Consider the following 25674-nt stretch of genomic DNA (forward strand, 5'->3'; position numbering starts at 1 on the left):
ACAACAACAACAACAACAACAACAACAACAACAACAACAACAACAACAACAACAACAACAACAACAACAACAACAACAACAACAACAACAACAACCACCACCACCACCACCACCACCACCACATAACGGGCTATGAAATGCGTAGATAACCAGGATGAAATGTAACAATAAAAGCAGAATCTTATGTTCTCGGTCTGGACGGAGAGCTAGTGTGATGAAATGGAGGTTCTGGCTCAGGAATTTGGAAAGAAAAGGAACCTGGAATGAAGAACAAAGGCAAAAAAACAAACAAAACAAAACAAAAAGTGTTCGGGAGGCGGCGTAGGCGGAATGGCGTTGGGGGTATGCTTCTTCCAGGAAATCATTTTCGTCTTGTCTTCTTCACGGGCTTGGCAGAGCTGACAGAGCAGTGTGTCTCTGTGCAAGAACATTTCTTGCAGCATTGGCTGGGAGGGAGGTGAGGAGGTGAAGGTAGCTTGGTTAAACTGATCCCAGGTGGTCGAATGGCCGGTTAGATGGCTGGATAGTTGGCCAAGGCAGTTCGAATCAACATTGTGACTTTCAATTGAGACATTGCACGGATACTGAGCCTCATGCGAAGCCTGGTGCCGCCGCTGACTCCGATCCTCATCCTGACCCTGACCCTGACCCTGACCCTGACCCTGACCCTGATGGTGATTCTGGTTCCGGCCCTGACTGATGTCAGTCAGTACCGACCCCGATTCTCATTCCGACACGTACAGCAACGCGCACTACAGACGGACGAACGACGAACGTTACAGCCTCTATCCCCAAGGACTAGGTAGCTGGGCACTGGCGCAGTATGTTTGTTCAAGGTAGTAGTGGTCCGTGCCTTGTGCATGCAGCTCGTTCACTATTAGGCAGGGAGGTACTCATAGATGTTCGATGCGATATATCCACAAATATCAAATGTCAGGTTCTACGCCCTATATCCTATCATATATTCCACATCCCGCCATTCTCATCACAAATCATAAATCGTGCGTTATCCTCATGCTCGTGGCGTACGAGCCAGTGGACAGTAGATAAAGGGGTACCACCAGGTTCCGCCGTCGTGAGATACAAGTCGTATCAGATCATATCAAATGCAGCCCTCAGTCCTTCTGTCCCCCCTACGGATGCCATGCAACCGAGACAAAGATACCATACCATACCCATTTCATTGGGCCCCGAAAAGAGAGATAGAAAAACTAACGACAACCAAAGAACAACATCCTCGCTTCCTTCTCTTGCCTCGTGCATCCGTCCCCCATGGTTTTCTTTTAGCTTTTATGAACCAAACCTTTGTTCAGCGCCACGTTCCTCCCCATTTCCTCCTCGTCCTGGTCGCGGAACTCAATCCCCAACTCATCGAGACCGTCACTGCTCATGGACCCACCCAACAACGACCCAACCCTCCTCATCATACCTATACTTCTTCGCACTCTATGACCTCTTCCTCCGTCCTCATGCACATTTTGGTGGTCCTTGGCGCCGCTTACAACTGCTGCTGCCACTTCTCCACCACCGCCAACAGCACTGCCACCGTGATGGCCATGGTGGAGGAAGTGATGGTGGTGGGAGGAATCCTGCCCATTGTGCTGGTCTTCAGAGTGTTCTTTTCTCCACTTGGCCAGGGTGCTGCTCTTCCTCCCCTTCTTCACATCCTGCGCGAGAGTGGCGCTGGGTTGAGGCGGCCAGTTCCCCTCGGACTTCCACCCTTCGACCAATGCGGGAATCATGTGACATAGCGGAATGGGCACGTTAGGCGTGAGGCCTTGGACTACAATTTTCGAGTAGATGGTCGGGTAGGCCGAGGGCTTTATGCGGTCTCGGATAATGTTGTCTTGGGGGAGGATGGGAGGATAGATGGGTATCCAGGGGCCGGGTTCTGTAGACACTAAAGATGGCGGTGACGATGGCAGTTGAGAGGATGAGGCTGGCGAGAGAGGTTCAGCGGTCGTGTTCGTGGTGGTCTGCGTGGCCGGAGTGGCTTCGATGCTCTCTATGCTCGAGCACTCTGGCGTAGGTGAAGCTGGAGAAACGGGCCAGCTTGTTGAACCCCCGTCCGTGGAGTTGGGCTGGTCCCCCTTGTGTCCTGTGAAGACTTGAGAAAGGCGAGATTTGTACGAAGGCCTTTTTGTGGTCGGCGAGGGCCGTCGTTCTGTTGGTTTGTTGCTGTTAGGTTTCTGCTGCAGAGCTCCCGTCCAGGCATCGCGCCTTTCAATCCAGATCTTCAACCCTTCATTCCAGGACATTTCTTCTTCCTGCATTTTTCTGCGTTTCCTCCGGCGCTCGGCAATCACATTCCCCACCGCCTCGGGACTTTCGAACTTGTATGGGTCAACCTTTGCGCGGCGTTTGGAGGCCACGTCGTCGATTTCCAGGTCGGATTGGGCTTCTTCGCGTAAGCGGTATGTCAGAGGCTCGCGGTGGGGAATGGGGGATCTGCCGCCGTTGTTGGCTGCGGATGTAGGTGACGCAGGCGGAGGCCACTCCCAGTCGTCTCGCACCATTGACAGCACCATCCGCCTCGCAGCTCGGGAAGCCTCTGTCCTTGACACCGGGTCGGCCGGGGATGGAGAAGAGGGGTCTGAGCTGTAGGAGCTGGCATTAGAGCTCTTGCGCAGGCGTTGAGTCAGAGTGTGGAAAAAGGGAGCAGAGGCATGGCTGTGCCCATCAAGTGAGGGCCGAGGTGAGGACTGAGCCATGAAAGGTGGTTGAAGGATCGCAGGGCGGGGAGTCCCGATGAGGTGATCTTGCGAGGCTGGTGAGTGATGCTACGTAGCGTGTGGATGGTTCGGAACGGATAGGTGTGCCGGCATTGAATTCATGAAATATAGCATGGAGGAGACAAGTAGAGTGGAACGAGAGAGTACCGAGTAGTGAAAAGGACTCAACTCACACGAGCAGGCAAGCGGATGGCGAGGCGAGAAGAGGGTAGTGGTTGCGTTTGCCAGAGCACGCAGCAAGCAGCCCACCCGCACACACAGTAACAGGGCGAGAAAGAAATCCGAAGCAGCGCATGGCAGGTGTGGGCAATTGTGGGCAGTTGTGGGCACTGGGCAGTGTGGGCAGCACCCAGTAATTGGTACAGCAGCGGCCCCCCCCCGGGGCCCCTAACCGTCCAATCGCCTAGAGACGACGGAGTGTCTCGGCTGATCCGCAATGGCCGCCCCAGGCCCCAAAGCAGCAATTCTTTGCCGGAACCCTAGGGCCAAACCGGGCCACACCAGTATCCCGCCATGCCGCAAGTGTCTTAGGCAGGCTTGGGGCTTGCTGGATTACGCAAGCGTGGCCCGGGGTAAATGGTTTAAGCTTTGGCAAAGAAAATTGGCGCTGCTGGCGCCCGGAGAGTCAAGACTACAAGTACCTGCTTAAAGAGAGTCGTACCTAGGCTGCAAAAATCCGGGGAACCAGTCGCCCATCCGAAAGTCCATTGCAACCGAACCGCGACCCATGGCCGCTCTCGTCCAACGTCAATTCGATAGGTACTCCGTTCACGGCACTGCCGTTGTGTATCCACCCTGCAAGACCAGTTCTGCCGCTCTCTACAGTACATAGCTCTCCGCCTGAGTTCAGCCTCCATCCAATACAATAATGACTGCCGCAGTTTTGATCTCATTTCCTATCCAAAAGGTCCAGGAGGCGCCCCCCCCGCTTCCACTTCAGCCCCGTCCCGATCTACTGTCGCCCTTGCAGAACTAATAGGGTCTTGTTACCTTCTTGGCTTGTTCTCTAATAATTGCTGTCATGATCCAGTTGCCTCCTTCATGAGAACCCAGACTCCTCGTCGTCCCTTGTCCTGGTCCTGGTCCCGGTCTCGGTCCTGGTCCCCATCGCACTTCGCCATTCTTGAGACAATTTCGATCTGTACGAAGGCGGCCGTGCGCCCCCAGCCGCCGGCCCCAAATTCAACAGCGCCTCCAGCACATCGCTGCTGAACTGGTTGGTCGGCTGATAGACAGGTAAAGTGTCTTTGGAGGGTGTTCGAAAATAGGCTGGCTCGGGCCGCGCGATCCACGGGGTTGGAGACTCGGTCCCAGTTCTGTGCCGAGTCGGATGATGAGAGATCGGGGTGCGAGAGGCTGGTTTGATCCCAAGGCGACGCCTCATACGGTGAAGCCAAAAAGGTGACGCGAGATATGAGTATCTGAGAATCCACGCGAGACAGATAATGGCGCATATGGACACTCCGACCCAGGCAGCGGGAGAATGACTACGATCGTGATTGTGCGCTTGTTGTTTTGGAGCATCGGTCGACGAGGCGTCGCTGGGGAGAAATGGTTGAGCCGGTGTAGGCATGTTTCCTTTTTCAACACAGCCGAGTGCGCGTTTGTCGTGGCAAGGAGGTTGAATGCATAAAGAACTACAGGCAGAATTTTGGCGACCGCGAAAGGACACAGGACGGATTTGGAAGAGGTCGCGGCAGTAAAGCGATCGGAGCAAACCATGGATGAGTTGTTCATTGCATTCACCACTACCTCACTTGATCACCCAATGCCACTTCTGTCTTTACCCACTCATCAGACGTTTTTCCCTGGTTTGCCTCCCCAAACCCTGATATCTGTGTAGATGCAAAGCTTCTCGGTGGAAATACGATTCGAACCAGGTGGTTGTCGAGAGCGTCGGCGCTGCTGGAAATGGCGCTCGTCATGTAATAAAAGAAAGTCGAACCCAACAAGTTTCATTCCTCCAATCTCCCCCTTCGCCGCAGAACCTCGTGATATTTACAGTTGAAATGCTGGTACTGATAGTAACATAAACGACTATGGCACTGTCCTTCGTGTCGAGATGAAGGCGTAAAGGTTGACGGCCTTGAGGCACGTCTAGGTCGAAGAAATGCTCTAGCATCCCTTCACCTCTGAGCAACAGGTCGGCAGAAGCACAAAAGAAATTCTTTGGTACTGTATCATTAGATCTGTTGGACACAATAGCCGAGCGATGCCCACTCTATGTAGACTCCTTTTTGATCTTCACAAGCTTCTATCATCGAAAGATTGGCACCGTCCACAACGAAATGACTTGTGCCGTTGGCTCTTCCCAATTTCCGATCTAGAGTTCTATCTCTGTTGTGCCGGTGGACCAAGATAGCCAAGGCTGTGCCGCGATTCGCCTCTAGGTGGGTATCCGTTTCTGGTAGGTTGAGAAATGAAGCAAGACTAGCCACAACGCAATAATGTTCGCAATATAATGTAATCGGTACGCGTAAGTCATGCCGTACAACGCCGCATAGACAGCCAACACAAAAAACAATAGGTTGGTAGCCCATCTGAATGACCGGACAGATGGTACCATTTTCCCACTCGACAAGGTTTCGACCAAGAGGATGAAGGGCATTATTGACAACACGTTGTGGTGGGATGAGAACGGTGTCAGCCAGTGCACCGCCAAATTATGGACCCAGACAACCAGAACCGGAACATTAATCGGCAAGACCCAGAGCATTAAAATGAGTATCGAATACGTGTAGTTGAAGAAGTTATGCGCCGGCCCAGATCTTGAATCTTTGGCATGCCGCAACGCTCGTGCGCAGGTACAAAATTGTACAATGCAGGCCACAACGTAGGCGAATGGATAAGGAATGATTGTCGCAACGAGGAATAGAAGAACAGCCGTATTGATGACTCGACGGCGAGGCGTGCTTGCCACGAAGGCAGAAGCCACGCCCTTGTCACCATCATCGGGTTTCATGTAGCGTTGTGAGATGAAATTTGACAGGATGACAATGAAGTGTAATAGTCCCAAGATTGCATAGTTCACCAGAACGCAGGCGCCAACGCTAAGCAAGCCTGCCAAAGGGACAAGGAACCAGAAGAATGTGTCCTGAGAACCCAAAAGAAGGTCGTTCTGGGCAAAGTCCACCGCCGTCCCGTTGGTTTGAGGATGACTGCTCGAGACGAGATTCGCTGAGCTTGCAGTGGTAAAAGCGGTTGCAAAGAAGGTCATCGATAGCATCAATACAGGTAGCGGTAGCCTCAAGCTTTGGTCCAGGCTCTCAGAGAAAGAGATGAAGACCCCCGAGCTGTCGTAAACTCGAAATTGCTTCCGCAGGACCATTGCCACCACCAGCAAAGGAAAGACCGCAAAGACTGTGCGGTATCTGATCACAAGCTTGCCGAGACTTCCGACGGGATCCGCCCGCAGGCGGATCTCCAAGGAAGAGTTGCACGTCGGATCGGACCAGATCTGGAAGGCCACGCCTGCCTTCGACTCGCGGCCATCGAGCGTAGGCGGCATAAACGGAGCGGCGCCATGGAGATTGACATCTCCCTGTTTGAAGTTGACGAAATACTTGGACTCGTATGGACTGTCAATGTGCTGCCTCAACAATGGTGTGAAGAGCTCTGTATCGGTTCTGCAACCGTGCTGGCGAATCTGGAGAGTATACGCCAGTAAGCTTGACCGAATGGATGGCACCCGGATTTCTGTCACCAAAGGGCGGCTAGGAGGGAGCTCCAGATTCAACCCTCGAAGCAGGAGCATTGGCAGGCTCACTTCAGATGCGACGACGGAGTCAGAGGCAGGGACAATCTCCGCATGAGCCCAGCCATGGTTCCTTTCCGTGGATTTGTCTATCATTGCAACAAACTGGTGGTCTTGAAGTTCTCTCAGATCGTAGCTCAAAAAGGTGAACGGAGGCTGTTGTTCGAACGGAAATTGGGACAGCCTGGTTGAGGCAGGCAGTTGTATGGCATCTCCGGCTGGCCTCTTGCAAGCAAGTCGCGTTGCGCTAGGATCACCAGGCGAGAGGTCGAATTGAATTGGCAATGGTGTTAAAGTCAGCCCCCCAGCAAGTGGAAAGGCACTGCAGAACAATACTTCCATTTTCTCAAAGCCACCTTGGGTATCCATCTGCTGGTCCGTCAGAAGTGAGAAAAGTTTTGATGTAGTATTGTCCACGGATGGGATCGGGAGCAGGACTGCGAACATATGATCTTTCTCCCCAAAATGCTGCAGGGTAACGTTGTCCCCCTTAGCCACGGCAGATCTTGTCCCATCGCCAAGTGTTAGAAGAACCTCGTGTGGCGCATCACGCATGTTCTTCGGGGCATTGTCTTCTAGGCCCGTCAAAAACCACTTCCGGAAAACCTTCATGCGCTCCGACCGCGGCTTGGTTTGTGCCGCCCGGCGAACATCAACCACATCGTACAGAGATCTAATGATGACTTTTCGCATTTGGTCTGCCCAAGTGATCGCCAAGTGGTCCATCGAAGTCCAGACACTGGGGATGGTGGAACTGAAAACGGTGAAACCATGGCTTTCGGGAACAAGTGAGGCAATATTCGCGTAATCGGAAGGCACAGTAGTGTCTCGACCTCCTCCAGCAATAGATATTAGGGTCGTATGCCATAAAGGATTATTGCTAGCCCAGCGCTGTAAATAAGCTTCTCGCCAGTACTCGTTGACCTGTTGATACAGAGAGACAACGTCCGCATCGAAGGAAACTGGCGGTCGTGCATGAGGCGTTGACATGGTAATAATGGTATTGACCGAGTTGGCCTGGTACTTTGGGGACACAAGGACAGTGCGTGCGACAATCCCGCCCATCGAATGTCCAATCAGGATAACAGAGCTCGGGTCGGGCAATTGCGAGTCGCGACGGAGACGGTTGCTGTCGACATAGAGGGAGAGGATGAAGGCGATAGCTTCATTGACGTATTCGGCTTGATCAAGCAGCGTCTGGCCGTGGAAAGCCGAAAGATCCTCGTTGAAGTTGATGGTGAAGAAGTCGAACGATCGCACACCAGCTTTGATGGCTTCGGCATCGTGCCGCAAGACGTCGTGGAAGTAGCGGGAGGACTCGGAGGAGAGGGATCGAACTTGTTTGTAACTCCCAGCATTGCCCGGAATGAAAAGCACGGGAGCCCCTCGCAGTCCAATATTATCCTTCGTGTATTCGTCAACCCCCTCTTCCCGATACAAGTACAGCGAATATTTAGTTGCAAAGCGCGAATGCTCCGTGTCAAACCCGGAGAGCTTGATGTAAGTCGGGGCCATCATCGACATGACACATCCCTGAGGGTCGACTTGCAGTCGGAGGGACGAGCGAAGGATGATAGAGAGCGACAAGAGGGCGAGGGCGGTTGTAATGAGAGTGAGAGGTCGCCATGTCCACGGGCTTTGAGCTCGAATCTTGCGTAGACCTCGTACATCAGCATCTGTCTGGCTGTCGCCCGCCTCCTCCTTGGGCTTCAGCAGCATCGTTGCCGCATTGACGTCTGGCCCAGGCCAGGTTTTTTTTTTCTCTGGGAGGAAGCACGACTGGTCTTGGAAGATCGAACAGAACTTGGGGAGGCGAGAGGCTGGGCTCGGGGTTGCATTCAGCAGTAACGGAAAAACTAATATCCGTCAATGCTAGTCCCATCAGGGCCATTGGACACGCGTCTCCTTTTCCTAGGAGAGGATCTACTTGTTACAGTACTGTGTTTGACGAGAATACCACGTGATTCGGTTTAAATTCGGCAGAGCCTCGACAAGATGGCGTCGAGAGCGTCTCGGCGTTCCTAGCACACCAAGACAACTGATGAAGATCTGACGTCAAGATGGATAGACATGCCCTCTATTGTATTGCACTCTATCAATTCAGTCGAGGGTACGTTGAGGAGATCTTGGGCTATCCATTCTGGGAATCCACCGCAACCAAACGCCAGCCAATCTCGAGCATCTCCATTCAAGCCACAAGCACCCCTCTATATCGCATTTTTCCACTTTCCAAGGTCTTGAATGCTTCATCGATGCCAATCTCTGTCAAAGGGAAGGTCTGAATGATAGGTTTCAAGCCATGGACAGCGGCAAACTCGAGCATCTCCCGGTGGATTTCCCTAGCAGCCACCAGGCTGCCCTGCACCCTCAGACCGCTCATGATTATGTTCATGTACGGCATCTTCAGATCTTCAGAGCTGACAGTGAGAGGATAAATCGTGCCCGCGGGTGCCATTATGGGGAGGTACATACTCCAATCCGGTTGCGTGGCAGTCGTGACGAGCAAGTGGTCGATCGGCTTTGAAATCTTCAACTCCTTCTGTCCTTTGGTCGCACAGAATTCTCTGGCCCCGAGTCTCACGGCCTCGTCCTTCTTGCTTTCTGTGCCAGAGAAGACGACAACCTGGCATCCCATTGCAGCAGCAAATTGAGTTGCCAGATGTCCAAGCCCGCCGATGCCGATCACTCCAACACGATCCGTGCTCTTGACGCCGTGGAATTGGAGGGCATTGAACACTGTAGCCCCGCCGCACATCAAGGGAGCAGCGTCCTCCAAACTGATCTCCGGGGGAATTTTGAACAAGAAGTCCTCGCTCCACACGGCGTGCGATCCCAGGGATCCCTGGTCAAGATTGGCTGATCCGTATATTTGGCGGTCAGAGCAGAATGTTTCCGCGCCACGAAGACATTGCTTGCAATGCCCGCAGGCGCGGTGAAGGTAACCCCAGCCAACTCGGTCGCCTGTCTTGAGCATCGTAACATCCTCGCCAATCTCCTCGACGATTCCCACGCCTTCGTGCCCGAGGCCCATATCCATAGCTTTGTGATGCAGATCCGTGCCACAAAGACCACTGTGTGTTATTTTCACCAGAACTTCGTGCGGACCAATCTCGCGGCAGGAAGTGGCTTTGACGATGCCTGTCTTGCCGCCTTTGAACACAATGAACTCGACCATTTTGAAGGAACTCGTTTTAGTGTCTCCTTTTAGTGCCTTTATGTCTTTATTGGAGGCGGTTGGATCTAGTTGGAACTTGATTGTTTGACGGAGAAACTTGCTGGATGTACAGGACGGTGGTAAAGAGGACTCATTTGTATTCTTTTATACACACAGCTGCAGCTGGATTCAGAAAGCCATTACTGACCCGCATTGCTTTCACGTCCTCGCGGGAGTCGGACCACCACAAGATTGACATCATGCTGTGGCCAGGGGAGGTCCCGATCAAGATACCGTCAGAGCGTCACAGTTCTTCAGGAACGAGTTCTCTTGGACCCTGTGTATTTCAAAGCGCAAACTGAGCGTCTGGAGTTAAAGCTTGCCACTCTTGGCTTCTTATTAAGCAGACCAGTGATGAGCGGCCACGGCCAACCGGATGAGATCGTTTGGTGTCACGGCTAGCGCCCAACAGCTTCCACGAACAGACGACGACTTCCCGCAACGGATGTTCCGTCCTCTTTGACGGCATCGCGGGGAGCTTGGTAATGGACTTCCCCTCGGCGGAGAGCGGGCATCTGAAAGCAATTTCATATTGGAAGATTGATGAACGGGGTGCATGGCACAGCAGGGTGACAGAAGCCCTTTCCGAATCCGAATAGCCGTTTAGAGAAACGTTTCCGCTGGAGTCGTGTCTCTACGGCGGCATTGACATCTGCTCGGGACGCATAATTGACGTCCTCTTCGTTGTTTTGGAAGAAGGGTTATGGTCGCCGGCAAATTTAAACCCATGCACTTGATCAATTGATGTGTCCTCCCTCCACACGTATTTCCCTTTACCCTCTTTCTTCTGGTTGAGGAGTGTCTCTAGCTACTCGGTCCTATCAGCGCTGCTCTAGTTGCCCCGAATTCTGCCATGTAAGTTGCCTTTTTTTTTTTTTACCAGCTTTCCTTTATCTCGCCCGAATCCATCCCCACCCTTCTTGTATTGAGTCGCCCGCTTTTGATTCATTCTGATGCTGTCGGCTGTCGTTTGATCTCTTCACACCTCAACTGCTGTCGTTTCAAGTTGCACAGACTGCTCAGACCGATATTATCTCGTCAAACAAGCTCGACGTATTCATGGAACTCATCATAAATCCACTGATCAATTCCTTCCCATTTTTTCTTCTGATCTTCTTCGTACAGTCTCTTTTCCCGCTCAGAGTCAGACTCTTTGCAGGGTGTCTCCACTGCACCATCTTCTACCTCTATTGGTACGGCCAAGGTCCCTGGGTCTTCTGGGGTCTTCACCAAGGAATCGACCGGTGTATCTGTAAATGATGTGATATCCTCGCACCCAATACCCACAGAGTCATCAACTTGCCCAGCGTGATCCACTGGAAGTCCACCGAAGTCGATAGGAGCGAGGAAGAAATCACCGTTGAAGTCCGTTCCATTCGCAAGATTAGGTAGTTCTGGCATCGCAAAGCTGTCATGACGTGTTGCAGGACTTTTACCTTTCTTGAGGACGTCAGACATGGTAACGTGCTCGAGTGGTGCATCAAAACATCCGAGGTCAACATCCGAGGTCAAGAAATCCATTTTTTCCTCATATCCAGCAGGCCAGTCCTCGCCGGGAGTGTCTGTGCTGAAGCCGTTTGCTTTGTCAACAACTTCAGCGCTAATTCCAGTGCCGGGGCCATGTTTATTAAGTGGTCCAAACCCCTCGTGGGGGAGCTTGATATCGCCGTCATCGTCCTCATCGGAAAGGAGAGCAAAGAAGCCATCATTGGCAATTTCCAGCCGGGAATTGTGTTCCTTTTCCGTCTCTGTTGCGCCATTGTTGTCAGGTTCCTGTGAATGCTCAGACTTGAAATCTGTATCCGCGTAAGGATGTTCGAAGTTGTCTGTTTCCCGATCCTTTGACAGCTTCAGTCTTTTTGCCCCAGGTTCGTCGATGTGCTTTGTGAGACTATATGGCATCATATCCCCGTGGCTTCGGCTTCTTGGAATGTTGAATACACTTGCCCTATTCTGATCTAGCTTGTTTTCCTGTGCTGGTTTGGCCACATCTGCTGACCCCATATGATGTTTGCTTTCCGGCTTCGCTTTAGGTCCACCAGGAGGCTGCATTACTGCGGTTATCTTTTTTTGGCCTTTCTCTTCTTCTTTGATCTTGGGCTCCGTCTTTGGTCTGCGCCTAGGCTTCGCCACGCCTTCTTTGCAACATCTGTGTTTGCATTTCCTGCCGCGCTCACTACAGTCATGTTGACAAGTCCAGCGCCCGCTGGGTAGCTGTATAGACTTTCGATAAATAGGAACATCAGAGTCTTCTGTGCGTTCATGATTCTCGCTTCCGTGTTGGTGTAGAACCTGCTTTGATGGCTTAGTCCACTTCTTGTCTTCTTTGTCGAGAATGTCATCGATGTCTTCGATCTCTTCAATTGTGGTTCCATCGGCTTCGACAGCAAGCAGATCCTGATCGTTGACGCCACCGTCGCCGAAGTCCTCATCCCAGAACTCCGATGCTCCAGCATTGCGCTTATAGTTTTCTGGCTCGTCTTGCATGCTTTCCCGCGCTCGCAGATTACGATACACTGAATTCGGGATGTCGGACAGGTTCAGCTGGGCATACTTGCTGGTGCCAGCAATATCGTCACACATCACATAGCAGTTGACGTGACTCGTTGGCCTCGTAAGGTGCAAAGTCAGACATACTTGCTCATAATTTTGCAACTTCTTCGGGTTGAATCTCCTGAAGTCCATGAGAGCTCCTTGAGATGTCTCAGCCAGGAAGCAGACAGAGAAATTCTTTTTGTTGAAGGATCGAGGCAACACGTTGTTCAAGAATCCAATTTCTGCAATTATTTTGATCCTGGCACCGTCACCGACTCGAAGTTTCCGAGCAGTCTGTTTGACCGACACCCTCAGGTTGGGGAATGACTCCAGCTTTTGCAATAGTTGGTGGCCAAAGGGAGGGTTCTTTCCGAGGACCAATTCAATGCGAGAGGGTTCTGTATTGAGAAGTGTGTCGATGCTGTTGATTGACGCAGACGCCAATTTTCGAACAGCAACTTCGCCCAGACCTTCAACCTGCCTTAGCTGGCTAGCAGTATTGTCCCAGACGCGTGATGCAAGGCTGCGGCCTAATTCAAGCGCATGTCGAGTTGAGATGGCGTCTTCGAGATGAATTTGACAGTCGATGATACACCGAATTAGCCGATTCGCATGAGCAAATACCGGAATCTTGTCAATTCGGCTCTGTTGGTGGTGCTTTTTGTGGTGTTCGCCGTCAGGTAATGCGACATTTCCCAGTTCAGCCTGGATCAGTAGAGAGATCTTGTGGGCCGGAAGGGCGACATCGACCTTAATCGGGAACTTGATCTCCGGGGCTTTGTTGATTTCCTTGTAAAATGACTTCTCCCCAGCCAACATTCGCACTTCGCGGAATTCTCTTGCTTGAGCCAAAACCGACAGCTGTACTCACTGGTCAGTCAAAATCTCATCATAACGGATTTCACGTACGATTTCCGACATCTTCGCCTTGGGGGGTAGTCGCATGAAAGACTTCATCGTGTCGAAAGAGACGTAGTATCTTGCCATTGCTTCTCCAAACGATTTTGAGGTCAGTCGAGCGTTTTGTTCGATGAGTCCAGCGTCCAGAAGCAACGCGAGATCTTTCTCGCACAGTTGTTCGAGCAATTCGTCCTCGGTGTTTTCCTTGATTCCCTCCTGAAGTTGGTAGTGGGAAGGATTCCTCTTCAGGCGGACGTAGAAAAATGTACTCGCTAGCCATTGCTTTGCTGTTGCTAGGTCATGTACAGTTCCGAGGACAACCTCTGCGTTGAGGTGCTCGATAAGATTCTGATGAAGACAACTCTCCAACAATTCTTCACCTGACACCATCTTTTCGTAGCGGGCGACTTTCTCCTTTCGAGTGAGAATAACTGCACATGCTGAAGTTTCGAACTGCGGCCTGCCTGCCCTACCCAGCATTTGCATGACTTCTAGGTCTGCATACTCTTTGAAGCCATTGTCGGTCCAGGCTTTTGTCCCTTTCAGAATCACCAGATAGCAGGGCAGATTGACGCCAACGGCTAACGTCGAAGTACTGCAGATGATATTGATCTGTCCGTTTAAAAAAGCATTTTCGATTGTGTGGCGATCTGATGCGCTCAATCCTCCATGATGGAAAGCTACTCCTGCGACAGACGTGGCTGTGGAGATACAGTCAGTATGTGATGAGTTGTGAGGGGGGATGTGATGAGATACTTTTGAGATCAGGGCTCGCTAAGGTGAGCTGCCTTCCCGGTGCACTCCACGGCCGCTGTGATGGATTAGAGCTTGACCATGTGTCCGCCATCACCTTAGCAGTTGTAACCGAAGCCCGCCGCGTAGGGCAAAAGACCATAACGGGCTTCCCACGTCCATGCTTTGCAATGATTTCAGGTATCCTAGTTTAATATGAGTATGCGAATCGAGTTCGGAGGGTTCTCTTACTGGTGCGTCAACATCGAGTCAAAAGCAAAATCATTGCTTTTCACGTCAAATCCATAAACATGCTTTTTGAGCTGGACAGGCCGGAAACTCTCCCCAAAGACCTCTCTGTGCGCGGGTAAGTGTTGGGACGTAGGATCTTTCCCCAGCCAGACTGCAATATCCTCTGAGTTCGGCACAGTGGCCGACAATGCAACAAATCTGATGTCCGAATTCACGGACTTCATCCTTGACACGACTGCCTCAAGCGTAGCGCCACGGTCATCCTTGAGGATGTGCACTTCGTCGACAAGAAACAGCTTAACAAGCTGCATGAGTTTAGCATGGTCTTTCCATTTCCGAGTCACGCTGTCCCATTTCTCTGGAGTTGTGATGATAATGCTTGCCTTTTGCACGTTAACAATGTCGCTGTAATTACTGTCACCTGTAAGTTCGGCACAACGCAAATCGAGCGCACCGAACTTCGTTTCCCAATCACGATATCTTTCTGAGCATAGCGATTTGGTAGGGCCCTGGTATACAACTTTGAAGTCTTGACCTTTGGATTGTGCCACTAGCCTGCAGATAGCTAGCTCCATGACAACAGTCTTTCCGCTGCCGGTTGGGGCGGAGACGACGACATTGTCGTCAGATCGGAAGGCGCTTTCAAAACATTTTGACTGGACAGCATTGAAGATCTCAAACTTGAACACTGAACGAATTTGGTCTGGCAATGCAGTAGTTGGGACTAGCTGAATTCCTTGGACGACTGGTGGAGCCCGGACAGGCTGACTGCTTAGCGATAATCTTTGGCTTGCTCTCTTACTTGCAGTGCTCATGTTCGTGGCGGATCTGACTTCCTCACTTGGAAGCTCATTTGGTCTTGAGATAGAGGCCTTACTTTGAAAAGATGGATTACCCTTGTCACGTTGACGGTTCTGGAGGAAAGAGACTGTTGGACTCGTAGCAGGGGCAGAGGGCGAGGAGCTGGATGTCTGGATGATTGGGTTGTCGTGCAAGTCATCTACATTCATGATGAGAGCGTAGCTTCTTAACGAGGAGTGTGGCTCACCTTGTAAAAACCTCCTCGTGCTACCGGTCATGAACGGTGCGAGAGGCTTGGGGGGAGGCGAGATCCGAGTCAGGCCTAATCGTTCCGCAATGTCCTGCCCTCTTGAGCTCTTTTCAAGCAGAGCTCTGTCTAATTGGGACCTTAGCACCTTGAATGACACGCTAAGGAGTATGTGGCTTACCAAAGTCGTCGAAGTCGTCGAGTGCTCTCTCAACTTCCTTGGGAGGGGAGTGAGGGTCAAACAGGCCAGCCCCAACCGGTCTCGGCGGAGCAAAGTAAGGCGATTGTCGCCGGGTGACATTGTGAGAGGCATTTGAATTGGATCCGATTTCAAGCAGCCGTGGCGTGCGTGAATAACGGGTAGAAAGGTAGGAGGAATCTCGTCGATAATCAGCAGGAAGCCGCCTGACACCATCCATGGCACAGATCGAAGCGGGTTCCCATGTAAAGAGCATGTAATGAGGAAAAGGAAGAGGTGAGTGACTGTATGACAGAGGCGTCGAAGTGAAGTTATTCTCAAGCAAACTGAAAGGGACGATGCAGGCGGGCAAGGTGCAGGTCAGAGTTTCAATGGGCAGGTGCGATGGACAGCCAAATAGGAGCACGTGACCGTGCCCCCGTTCTTCGATTTCTCTGAGAAGCAACCTCCCTCGTTGAATAGGTACTGATAGATCACTTTTCTGCAGCCAGAGAAGGCGCTGCACGTCCTCCGGCTGCTCGTGAACCCCGGTTTTCTTGCCACTACCTGGCTGGTGATCGTGTTGCAAGCATTCATCCTTTTCCCAAGTGGTATACCCAAAGTCTATCCTTTCATGTCCAATCGTAAGCATCTGTCCCGCAACGGTCGTGATTCAATCATGATGCTTCGGAAAATAGCCGAGAGGCTCTTTATTCCTCTTTTTGTGGCTTGGTGAACCTGGTCTCGACGTCGCCAGGGCTGTCTCTTCTTGAATGAGAGGAGTTTTGGGGATCTGGATAGACATATCGTTCCACGTCGCTGTACCATTAAGTGATAATTTCTCCTTCTCGTTGACCCCGACTGCTAGAGTTTGTAGGAGCCGAGCTTCTTCGGAATTATAGACCCAAGTGGCGACGAGGACTATCGAGGCTCCAATCAAAAACTAGAAGCTGTTAGCGGTCCTGCAGATACGAATAAATCATGATCGCTTACATGTCCGGTCATGGCAAAGTCAAAGAACATGAAACTGGCCAGACTGCTGAGGACCATACTGATGCTAACAGCGAAGTTCTTCGAAATGTTATCGGCATAAAAAATGCAGAACGCCGCGACGATGCCACCAAAGGACTGGATGACAATTGACGCCACCACCACCCAGTTATAACCCGCGAAAAAACCATACTTTGCAACTGTTTCGCCGTCAAGAAAGACGATTCCAATAAAGAATGCCGGAAAGAGAGAATATATCGACAGTTGCACATTTCTGATCCAGAGGGACGTATTCTTTGGCGACTCTTTGATAACCTTTTCAAAATACACGCCGGCTAGCCCCGAACACATGCAAACACCCAGAACTGCAAACAGTCCAACAGATGCGTCCATGCCGGGCGTGTTCAAAGCGAGCTCGTCTTCTTCGATACCTTCATACGTTGCCGATCTCTTTTTGAGATGGGAACCGGGCTCCGCCATCCGGAAATGCTCTCGAAGAGGGTTCGATGACCGTGGAAGGTAGATTCTCGTATGGTGGCTTGCAGCTAGGGATCCTGACGAACCGTGAGGGAGCGAGACGATTGCAACTCCCAGCATAAGCAGGATCAGAGACAGCCACTGTCGTCCCGAAATGGTTCTCCGCAGAAGCAAGACGCTCAAAACTGCCGTGACAAAGATCTTGAACTGGTATGTGACGTGGAAGGTCGCGGCGTCCAGATTAGATATTGCAATGTACTGCAGACTGTTCGCCAGTGTGTAAAGTCCAGCCGGGAAAGCCATTTTCCAGCTGTCGCCGGCGAAAATGGCACTACCCAATGTCTCGAGGAGGGAAGTCGCGGGCATGGATCTGGGAACTGAGAGGGAGATTTCGTAGAGCGATATTGTCAGGCATACTGCCAATTTGAGGGCTTCGACTAGAAAGACGGCCGTTGAAGGAAGATATCGGTGTCCGTCAGCGGTGGGCATAACCCGCGAATAATGCAGGAGCTTTAACAGGCACCAGGTCAGTCAGTCAAGCAAGGGCTATCTTCAGAGTATTCGGTCTGGCTTACCAAAATGAAGGTGGAGAATTGTACTGTCAGCTATACCACAAATCAGTCAGCCTGAAGCTGAGTAGACGATGTCGTGAGGCCCTTCTTACAGTGCTCAATGACAGACTCCGGAGTGACACCCCCATGAACTTGGGCGCGTTGCCGCGCCTTTCCACACCCATCGCTTGAGACCGCTGCGACAGAACCCCCAGTAGTAGCAATACTTCGACGATGCAATGCCGTTGTCTCCGGCTGAAAGGCTCTGCGCCAGGCAGAGCAGCCGGTCATTCGGTAAGAAGGAACGGAGGGTTGAAGGAGTGGACAGGTTCTCTGTGTGAGAGATGGTAATATGTTTCTGACACGTTGAACCAAGGGGTGGAGATTAAGCAATGAGGTGAAGATGACCCAAGGGTCATCCGACACGCGAGCAACACAAAATAAGTGAAGGAAGACTTTTGGCGGCAGCAGCCCAAAACCAAGGCAAAGGAAACCTTTGGCGACGGGTGGCTGGTGGTGGGATTCTCTTCGGCGCGTCGATTGGCGATTTCTGGTGTTTTCGCAGCTCGCGGAACTGCTGCAACTCAGTGGCACTGCGTCATGCCTGCCAAGTTCTTGGTTTGGCGGTGAAAGAGCCCACCAGGACTCAGACCCCGTTTTGCCCGCTCTACCTGTTGCTTTGTATGGTGTCACCTGGCCTTACAGTATGGATTAATCGTCAAGGGGGGAGATATTCAAGGATCAAATCCTAAAGGCTCACAAAGATACTGCGCGGCGAGGCGGCATGCGAAGAACAATGCCCATTCATTATTAGCTATTCCCTCCATATTTCCGGCTCTATAGACCGCCGGTTTCCTACTGTACATTGATCCACTATGTGAATATCCTCCTTCGTCATCATCAAACCAAGGTGGCCTAGAAGCCAGAATCATGCCTATTGTACAAGTGATCCACCACTCTCTTTACAGTCGTCACAAATTTCCCTACCTAGAAGTCCACAAAGGAAACGACAAACGAGATGCAACTGAACTTTTGAACGTCGTGATCCAGCGTCAATGCGCCGTTGCCGCAAGTTTCATCCATCCGTTATAAGGAAAATCAATGAAGTCCTGAGAAGAAACCTCTTCTCTTTTTGGCGCCGCCTGCAGCTTCTCCAATGTGGCTAGGTAGTGGCTCTCCCGTCGGTTGCGCGAGTTGTCCCTCGAGCTGTTGGTTGACGTCGAAAAGAAAGTCGAACGGCTCATTCTATTGACACCGCTATTCGACGGCGCAAGTAGCCCAGGAGAAAACGTAGCTAGAGAAGACGATATTTCTGTCTCCGGCTCCATAGAAGTGCCAGTGCGAAAGCTGGCGAGTGAATATCGTCCACTGGGCTCGGTGGATAATCCTGTCTGGAAAGTCGTGCAAGAAGCCTGATCGAAGTTTGCATCGGAACATAAAGATTGTGCCTGTTCTTGCGTCCGCCCCTGAAAGGCCAACTGGACCTCCAATGCCGCGGAGGTCCGCGGCGGGCGTTGTTGCGTGGTGGACCTTTTCTCCACGTCTCTCAAAAGCTGTACCCGACGGTCCGTTGCGCCGCCTGATGACTGACCAAGTGCTGCTTTTCTTGAGCGGATTGCAGCCAAGAGAGATTCTTCCTGTCGGGTGACGCTCATGAGTCTCCTGCTCTCTATGCTGGCAGTGTCGGACAAACAAGATTCGTGGAAAGATGGCCGGTGCGAGGATGCTTGGTCAGATGGGGTGGCGGGAAATGAAGTGAGCAGGTCATCATCCTCAGGAGGAGGATTTGAGGATAGATCGCTGAGATACGTAGACCGATGCTTCCGCCGCGTGTGGGATGGTTTCGACATTGAAGATGCCGGACGCCGAGGATGAGTGCCATGAACACGCCGCAAACTGGGTGTTGCCTTCACCGATGCATTGTGTTTCGTACTCACTGCTTTGGCAGTCCCAATCTCGATTTCTGACTCAGCCAAAGATTCAACAGCTATGCTGTCGCGCAGCAGGGGCAAGGGAGCCTTTACAGGTTCTCTACTTTGTGCCGGTAGCCGTGGCTGCTCATCATCTGACGAGGACAAGTCGAGAATGCTGGTTTTATGCAGATCAGTCGAGGCGAGAGAGGAGGCTTTCGGCTTTGACGAAGTTTGCTGTGATTCATTTCGAGAAAGGGTGGACCTTGATGATTTGGCGTTGAGGGTTGACACGCGAGCCGGTATCGCTGAAGAAGGGAGCAAATGGCTGGATGCTGCTCTTGAGCTCGTGCCTCGGCTAGATGTCTCAGATGTATGGGTCGTGATGCGAGTTCCCTCCTTTGGAATCAGACCGATCCTGCCACCTTCGAAAGCCATTTCCATTCCTGCAACGAAGCTTGGCTGCAACTCAGGTTCATGGACACTTTCATCATCGCTGCTGTCGCCTTCCAGTCCATCGAACCAATGCTTCGCTCCCGCTTTTGGCCGTCTGATATTCACCTTGACGTATGGAGTTTCTTGTCGAGAGGAGGAAATACCAGACGATTTCGATCTCTCTGCATTGAGAGATTGGAAGCGGACCCCCTTTTGCGTTATGGAATGATGATTGGGGTGTAAGAGCCTTGTCGTCCCAGCCTGGTCGGAGGGCCTCGCAGGACGCTGGCTGCCGAATAACATCGTAACGGCAGGGTCTCCAGACTGAAGACTCTGTTTCGTGAGCTTCTTCGTTGTTCCTGGCTTATCCTCACTTTTGGTGAGACGAAAAAGTTTCAGTTGACGCAGGGAGTCCTTGTCAGGGGTCGTGGACTTGACAACAACCGGGGCACCTTTTCGCAAAGCGAAGTCCCGCCTGGAGGATTCTGAAGTCTGCTGCGAGACGGCTAACGGCGCCTGGTAAGCATTATAGTACGAGTTAATCGTAGAGGACGAGCCGTATGTCTTGAGCCGCTTGGAATCGGTTGAGCCGGCAACGTCGGCCTTGAGCAGGAACTCTTCGTGCAGCAATACAGAAGACGCCTTCAAATGAAGGTCTGCACCTGCATCCAGCTGCTCTGTCGGATGATGAGAAGAGCCCAGCTCGGTGGTGGCATCGGAAAAAGACAACGCTGGCAACTTCGCAGTAGCCGAAGAGCTTATGCTCTGGTTCCGCGCCGTGTTCAAATCAGTCTCAGTGATCCCAAGTAGATGCTGTACTTTATGTTCATTTCCTTCTGGCTGCCAGCCTTGCTGGGGAGCATTGGATTTTGTTCGTTTTAGAGACGGCAGATGGAATCTTTGACCGCCACCCATATCAGTTTTCCCTTATCATGCCACGTGCGTTGACATCTGATGTCTTTTGCATGCCGAGATGTATAGCATATAGTACAAGCGTCAGCAAGTACTCCTCTCCAAGGCCGTTTCTTCGTCAACAGTGTTCCTGTCCAAGTTGATTCCCCTGGGTCTCGCACTCGCTCTTGCAACAGGTACAAGGAGAAGGACGGGCGGTGGAGGCGGAAGATATGATATTCGAACAATGGCGTTAATTAGGATTGCAAGGGAGTTGTTCTCGAGGCGTTACTGAAATATCATGACGGCGATTCTGAACAATGGGTCGGAACAGGCTTTGAGGGGCTTCAGAAATAAAAACTTTGACAGTTGAACTGAGGCAGCTGAGGAGATCGCAGCGACAGAGTAGCAGTGTACCGGGTATGATGAGCAGTCCAAATTGCCAGGACCGGAATCGCGCTGCAGCGAGCTGCCCATCGAGCCGTCAACCTCTGGTGGACCACCGGGTCTCTTTCAGGCGGGATGACGAATGGAGGGTAGACACCAGCAAAAGACTATGGATAACGGCCACAGCCCCAACGTTCCCAAGTTTCGAGGCTAAAGTTGCTCGTGGGCACCAGGCTAGCCACGGACAAGGATCGGTCGACGGTCAGATGGCACCGGATGGCCTTGAATCAGATGCCATGCCCGAGGTGGAAAACGCTTGAACGCTGGTGGAAGTTGCCAGCGGCTTGATTTGTTCGAGAAGCTAGGGTTCGAGCCGTACTGCCATCCCCAGTACTCTTCTGGGCCTTCTGGCCTTTCTTTTTGGTGTTCTTGAAGAGCCTTTGTAGCCCACTCCAGCTCCGTGTGGCGGATGCTAACTACTCCCAAACGAAAGGGATTCAGACTCGGTAGCCGCTCCCTGCGTGGGTGGTCCTGAATGGTCAGAGGAAAGAGATGAGGAGACATGGGGGGTCGACCCATCCGCCAACAGGCTAGCCGGCACGGTCATGGAAGGCCAGGGGAACTGGGTAAATCAGATCCTTTTCCGGGAAGGAGCAGCAAGAGGATGGAGACAGAAGAGTTCTACTTGTTACCTACTGGATAGTGTCACAGTGTGACGGAGATGCCCCCAAGAGTCAAGAGTCTGAGCATTGAGGAATTCTTGGGGACCTTGCACGGGCAGCACGAGTATGCTCACCTGCCCGACTCAGTCCCTTGGGCCCTGGGTCCCATACTTAGGTACTAGCAGGTAGGCCCTGGAAGCTAGCGAGGCACCCCAGGCACTTCCGGACACTCCACCTTGTCCACCTGCACTCGCACCCCATCGAGCGCATCTTTGCTGATTTTAGCCATGGTGGTCATGAGGCCCCTTTGGCGCCATCTTTCCAAGGGGTGCCAGCTCGGTAGCGTCATGACCCGGTCGGCAGGCCATCGCCAAAAGGATAAAGCAACGCCAACGGCTTCCAGTCGCTTTGGGCGATGTTGCTTCCAGCCATGTCAGGGGTGCTTTTCCTGAGATCCGAATCAACCGACCTCGAGATGTTTGCATTCGACGTCTGTTGTTGCTCAGAGCCCTGACTTTGGCCTTTTCTTCTCGAAGCTGCTCGCTTACGGGACTCGGAACAAACTACCGAGTAACAACACTCACCTTGTCCCGGCTCAGAGCACTTGAAATGAAAGATAATAGCCCCGTCCGGCTGAACTGGCGAAAACAGCAGCTGCTGAAGTACTTAGGCTCTCTTTCCTGAGTTAAGCATTTTCTCAGCGCCTACTTACCTAAGGAAAGACACTACCTCGTACTGGGGTCTGAGCACAAAGCCACCTTGTACTACACGACCACGTCGAGCAGGCATGCTAGGTGAACCCCAGATTGCTGAACCTCGCAACAACAAATAGCTTCTGCGCCGGGTCGTGGCCAAGCAAAACCTGTCTCTCTGGACATTTCCTCCCCTGGATGTTCTTGAGGTCCAGACCGGAGAATCAAAAACATCATTTCGAACCCCTTGTCGAGATAGGACCGCCCACTCAGCCACCATGACCATTGCCACGTGTTTTTCCTCGTGGCAGCCCACTGCTTGTCACACCACATTGGCCAGCCACCTCTTCAGGATCCCTTGTAGCTCATCCGCTTGTTTTGTGGCAGAAGCCCTCCTGGAGCACAATCAGACGGCGGTCGCGATCGAGACGGCAGTGCTGAAATCAGTGTTGTCCCCCCTGTCGTGGAATCGACTTGTTGATTCTCCGAGGCTCATACTTGTAGCAGAGGGAGAACCGTCAATCTTGATCAACATGCGCGAGATACTGATCTTTCGTCGACGTACTGGCGTCGCTGTTCCATCGTCGACAACGGAGCCCTCTGAAAAGGGGATCGTTGAATTGAAACGATATCCCCAACGGAACACCGGATCGCCAAACTCGTCGTACGCTATCAGCTTTTCGCACCCTTCTGCTGTCGTATGATCATTTCCACGAGCATACGCTTTGAGCAAGTTGACGGTGTCCTTGCCCCTTTGCGTATTTTCGTGGTTTGCAAATGGCTCATAGAGATCCCCTATTGATGCTAATGCGCTCATATATTGCTCCTTGATCTGCGATATCTCCGAGTCGCTGAGCGATCTGGCTTCGAAGAGCCGACCATCCCGCGGCACGAGGAGACGTTCTTCTACAAGTCGCTCCATTGCCTGGCCAAGCACCTTTTTCGTCCAGCGGGGAGGTTTCAGTTGCGTCTCCAGGAAGTTTTCATCGAGGTGCAATCCCAGACCAGGCTTAGTTGTGAGATAACCCACAGCCATGCGCAAGATAATAATGAGTAAGGGAGAATTCGGTGCGTCTAGTCCTTCAGAAAACAGCAGGCATGTATAGCAGAAGTGCTCCATGGGCATAGTTGTAGTACCAGATGCGAAGCTTTCGTCGCAGCCGTAGCATTTGCTATGTTGCCAACCGTCGCATACTTCGCAGTAGAGCTACATAGTCTGGTTAGCAGTTGCCCTGCGCCATCCACGATCTGCTTACCATCGGACCTGATCTATGCCGACTTCCACATTCACAGTTGACGCGACTACATCGACTGAGCCGCTTGATCTTTCCTTCGGCCAGCAGGTCTTGATCAAACACATTCCCATTTTCATCTGTCTTTCCGCTCTGAATGGCAAAGCAGTGTATGAGAAGCTCCGTAAGCTTGGTGATACGGAGACAGAGACCATGTCCCTTCGGCGAACTTTTCGCAAGAGCAGCGAAATCTCTGGACGTGTCTCCCAATTGAGGCGACTCCGGCTCTGCGAAACTCGACTTCTCAAGGCTTTCCGGCCCTATCAGCAGATATGCCTTGGTAATCTGTGGCGCGGTGTCATTGCTCGATGGGTTCCCAGGACCAGCGGCCCTCACACGCTTCGCACTAGGTATTGGGCCTTCCCTAGGGCGTTTTGATCTAGGAAATGAATCTCTCAACGTAGAGACTAGATTGTTGCTGTGGCTGGAGGAAGTCTTCTGCATTGCCTGCAGTCGTCTGCTCATTTCCGTGTCTTGCACATCAATTGAGGATTCTTCTCCTTTCGCACCTTGAAGGCGGACTGCAACACGCACTTGGTGGTGCCCACATTCCAGCACACCGACGACATCTTCATCTCCTTTCAGAAGCGCGTCACACATTGCCGAGCCTTCCGCCTCTTGGCAGTTATCTTTGTCCACGAAGCCTGGTGGCTGATATACCATAGGACATGTCTCGTTGTACGTCAGACTCATTCCTAACTTACGGTGGGCTATGGTAGCAGTCAGTTTCTCGCCTAGGGGCAAGACGAGACAATCACACCTAGGAGACGGGGCAAGGCCCTCAGTGAGCGAAGCAACGCCCGTATCGCAGCCTTGAAACTTTTGTGTACATTCTCCAAGACGAACCCCTGATCCGTTGGACTCAATCGGACACTGGTAACCCGGCCAAAGTCATACGCAAAGACGAAATGGTAGGTCTCGACGACGACTGGTTGCTTTTCTGTGGTCTGAGTCACAAACACTCGAAGGCTGTCCAGAAAACCTCGATCCAAGGCCTCAAATACTCCTTGCTCCTATATGGCGATTAGCTAGCTTCCCGAAACATTGCATGGATATCCGGGGTCTTACAAGCATATCAAGCATTTGATCAGCGTGTCGGTGCCCTCCGCGGACGAGGATTTTGATCTCTTGACCTTCAGCGGCTGTTTGCGAAGCGAGAGCCTGAAAAGCAGAATACAAACTCCCTCCAGTACGCGGGTGATCTTCAAGGGCGAGCTGATCGACATGGCGCGTGCGGAAGCAGGGCGACGTCCATGGGATCAGCTCCCTTGTGTGGGCAATACAGGCCAACGATGCGTTGAGGAAGATCTGAACCACCGCAAGGCTTTCTGCTTGTGAAAGAGTCCGCTCAGAAGGCGGAACAAGGAGGATCTGCTGTGCCATTATTGCAAGATCCCAGCACGGGAGAATTCTGACGATGAAGGCAAAGTAATTTTGACAAGTGAAGGTGAAAAGGGGAGCAGCTGGGGGGGTTGAGATCCTGACTTCTTGGAAGTCACATAGTCGATGATTTGTACGAAGAAAGCTGTCACATTCGTGGCCAAGTCCGTCAACTCTGAAGGCACAAGTGCTGGCCTTTCAGCCTCATTAGAATCTCAATCTACAAGCTCCTGTTTCAATCAGCGTCGTGGGTTGGCTGGCCTCCTCGCAGTCAGTATAACATTCTTCATCAATGCCGCAGAGGTCCAGATGACCAGGCATGCTGTTGTATCCATCCAAGACCCGCCTTGCTTCACTTCAAGTGTCTTCGTGGCAATAGGAGCAAGGGCATCTTGGTCGCGGCCTGATCCCAAGAGAAACCGGCAACAGCATCTCTCGCGGAGCACTCCCTGACAACAGTGTGTCTAGCTGAGAGCATACCGAGCCCTCTCGCCATTTAGGCATTGAACTACTCGCCAGGTTAGGCAGGGAGCTGACGCTATTCTCGATTTCAAATGGCATCAGAAGCTGGTGGCAAAAGGTGACGGGAAAACTCTTTTTGCTATTGTGGTGATGGCAGTGGCGCGGCCATCGCAGCTAAAATTGTCCACCCAGTCAATTCG

The 25674-nt window shown here is 52.0% G+C and overlaps 7 protein-coding genes across 7 annotated transcripts; all 7 read right to left on the reverse strand.

Annotated features, from left to right (window-relative positions):
- Positions 1-1283: 1283 nt before the first annotated feature.
- On the reverse strand, positions 1284-2711 carry A1O5_11960 (uncharacterized protein; the record flags this gene model as incomplete). The annotated part of the gene is made up of 1 exon (XM_007752529.1): positions 1284-2711. The coding sequence occupies one exon, from the start codon at positions 2709-2711 to the stop codon at positions 1284-1286; it is 1428 nt and encodes a 475-aa protein (XP_007750719.1).
- Positions 2712-5118: 2407 nt separating this feature from the next.
- On the reverse strand, positions 5119-8205 carry A1O5_11961 (uncharacterized protein; the record flags this gene model as incomplete). The annotated part of the gene is made up of 1 exon (XM_007752530.1): positions 5119-8205. The coding sequence occupies one exon, from the start codon at positions 8203-8205 to the stop codon at positions 5119-5121; it is 3087 nt and encodes a 1028-aa protein (XP_007750720.1).
- Positions 8206-8674: 469 nt separating this feature from the next.
- On the reverse strand, positions 8675-9661 carry A1O5_11962 (alcohol dehydrogenase; the record flags this gene model as incomplete). Its single annotated transcript, XM_007752531.1, has 1 exon — positions 8675-9661. One exon carries the CDS (start codon positions 9659-9661, stop codon positions 8675-8677), a length of 987 nt encoding a protein of 328 aa, XP_007750721.1.
- A 1077-nt stretch (positions 9662-10738) lies between these two features.
- On the reverse strand, positions 10739-15468 carry A1O5_11963 (uncharacterized protein; the record flags this gene model as incomplete). The annotated part of the gene is made up of 4 exons (XM_007752532.1): positions 10739-13096; positions 13145-13836; positions 13892-14073; positions 14120-15468. The coding sequence occupies 4 exons, from the start codon at positions 15466-15468 to the stop codon at positions 10739-10741; spliced, it is 4581 nt and encodes a 1526-aa protein (XP_007750722.1).
- Positions 15469-16018: 550 nt separating this feature from the next.
- On the reverse strand, positions 16019-17548 carry A1O5_11964 (uncharacterized protein; the record flags this gene model as incomplete). The annotated part of the gene is made up of 4 exons (XM_007752533.1): positions 16019-16288; positions 16339-17322; positions 17388-17417; positions 17477-17548. 4 exons carry the CDS (start codon positions 17546-17548, stop codon positions 16019-16021), a joined length of 1356 nt encoding a protein of 451 aa, XP_007750723.1.
- Positions 17549-18415: 867 nt separating this feature from the next.
- A1O5_11965 (uncharacterized protein) lies at positions 18416-20623 on the reverse strand (the record flags this gene model as incomplete). The annotated part of the gene is made up of 1 exon (XM_007752534.1): positions 18416-20623. One exon carries the CDS (start codon positions 20621-20623, stop codon positions 18416-18418), a length of 2208 nt encoding a protein of 735 aa, XP_007750724.1.
- A 2123-nt stretch (positions 20624-22746) lies between these two features.
- Positions 22747-25015, reverse strand: A1O5_11966 (uncharacterized protein; the record flags this gene model as incomplete). Its single annotated transcript, XM_007752535.1, has 4 exons — positions 22747-23547; positions 23597-24342; positions 24393-24645; positions 24701-25015. 4 exons carry the CDS (start codon positions 25013-25015, stop codon positions 22747-22749), a joined length of 2115 nt encoding a protein of 704 aa, XP_007750725.1.
- Positions 25016-25674: the final 659 nt, after the last annotated feature.

This window comes from Cladophialophora psammophila, assembly GCF_000585535.1.
Source record: "Cladophialophora psammophila CBS 110553 chromosome Unknown aczJe-supercont1.30, whole genome shotgun sequence".
Classification (NCBI taxonomy): Eukaryota; Fungi; Ascomycota; class Eurotiomycetes; order Chaetothyriales; family Herpotrichiellaceae; genus Cladophialophora; species Cladophialophora psammophila.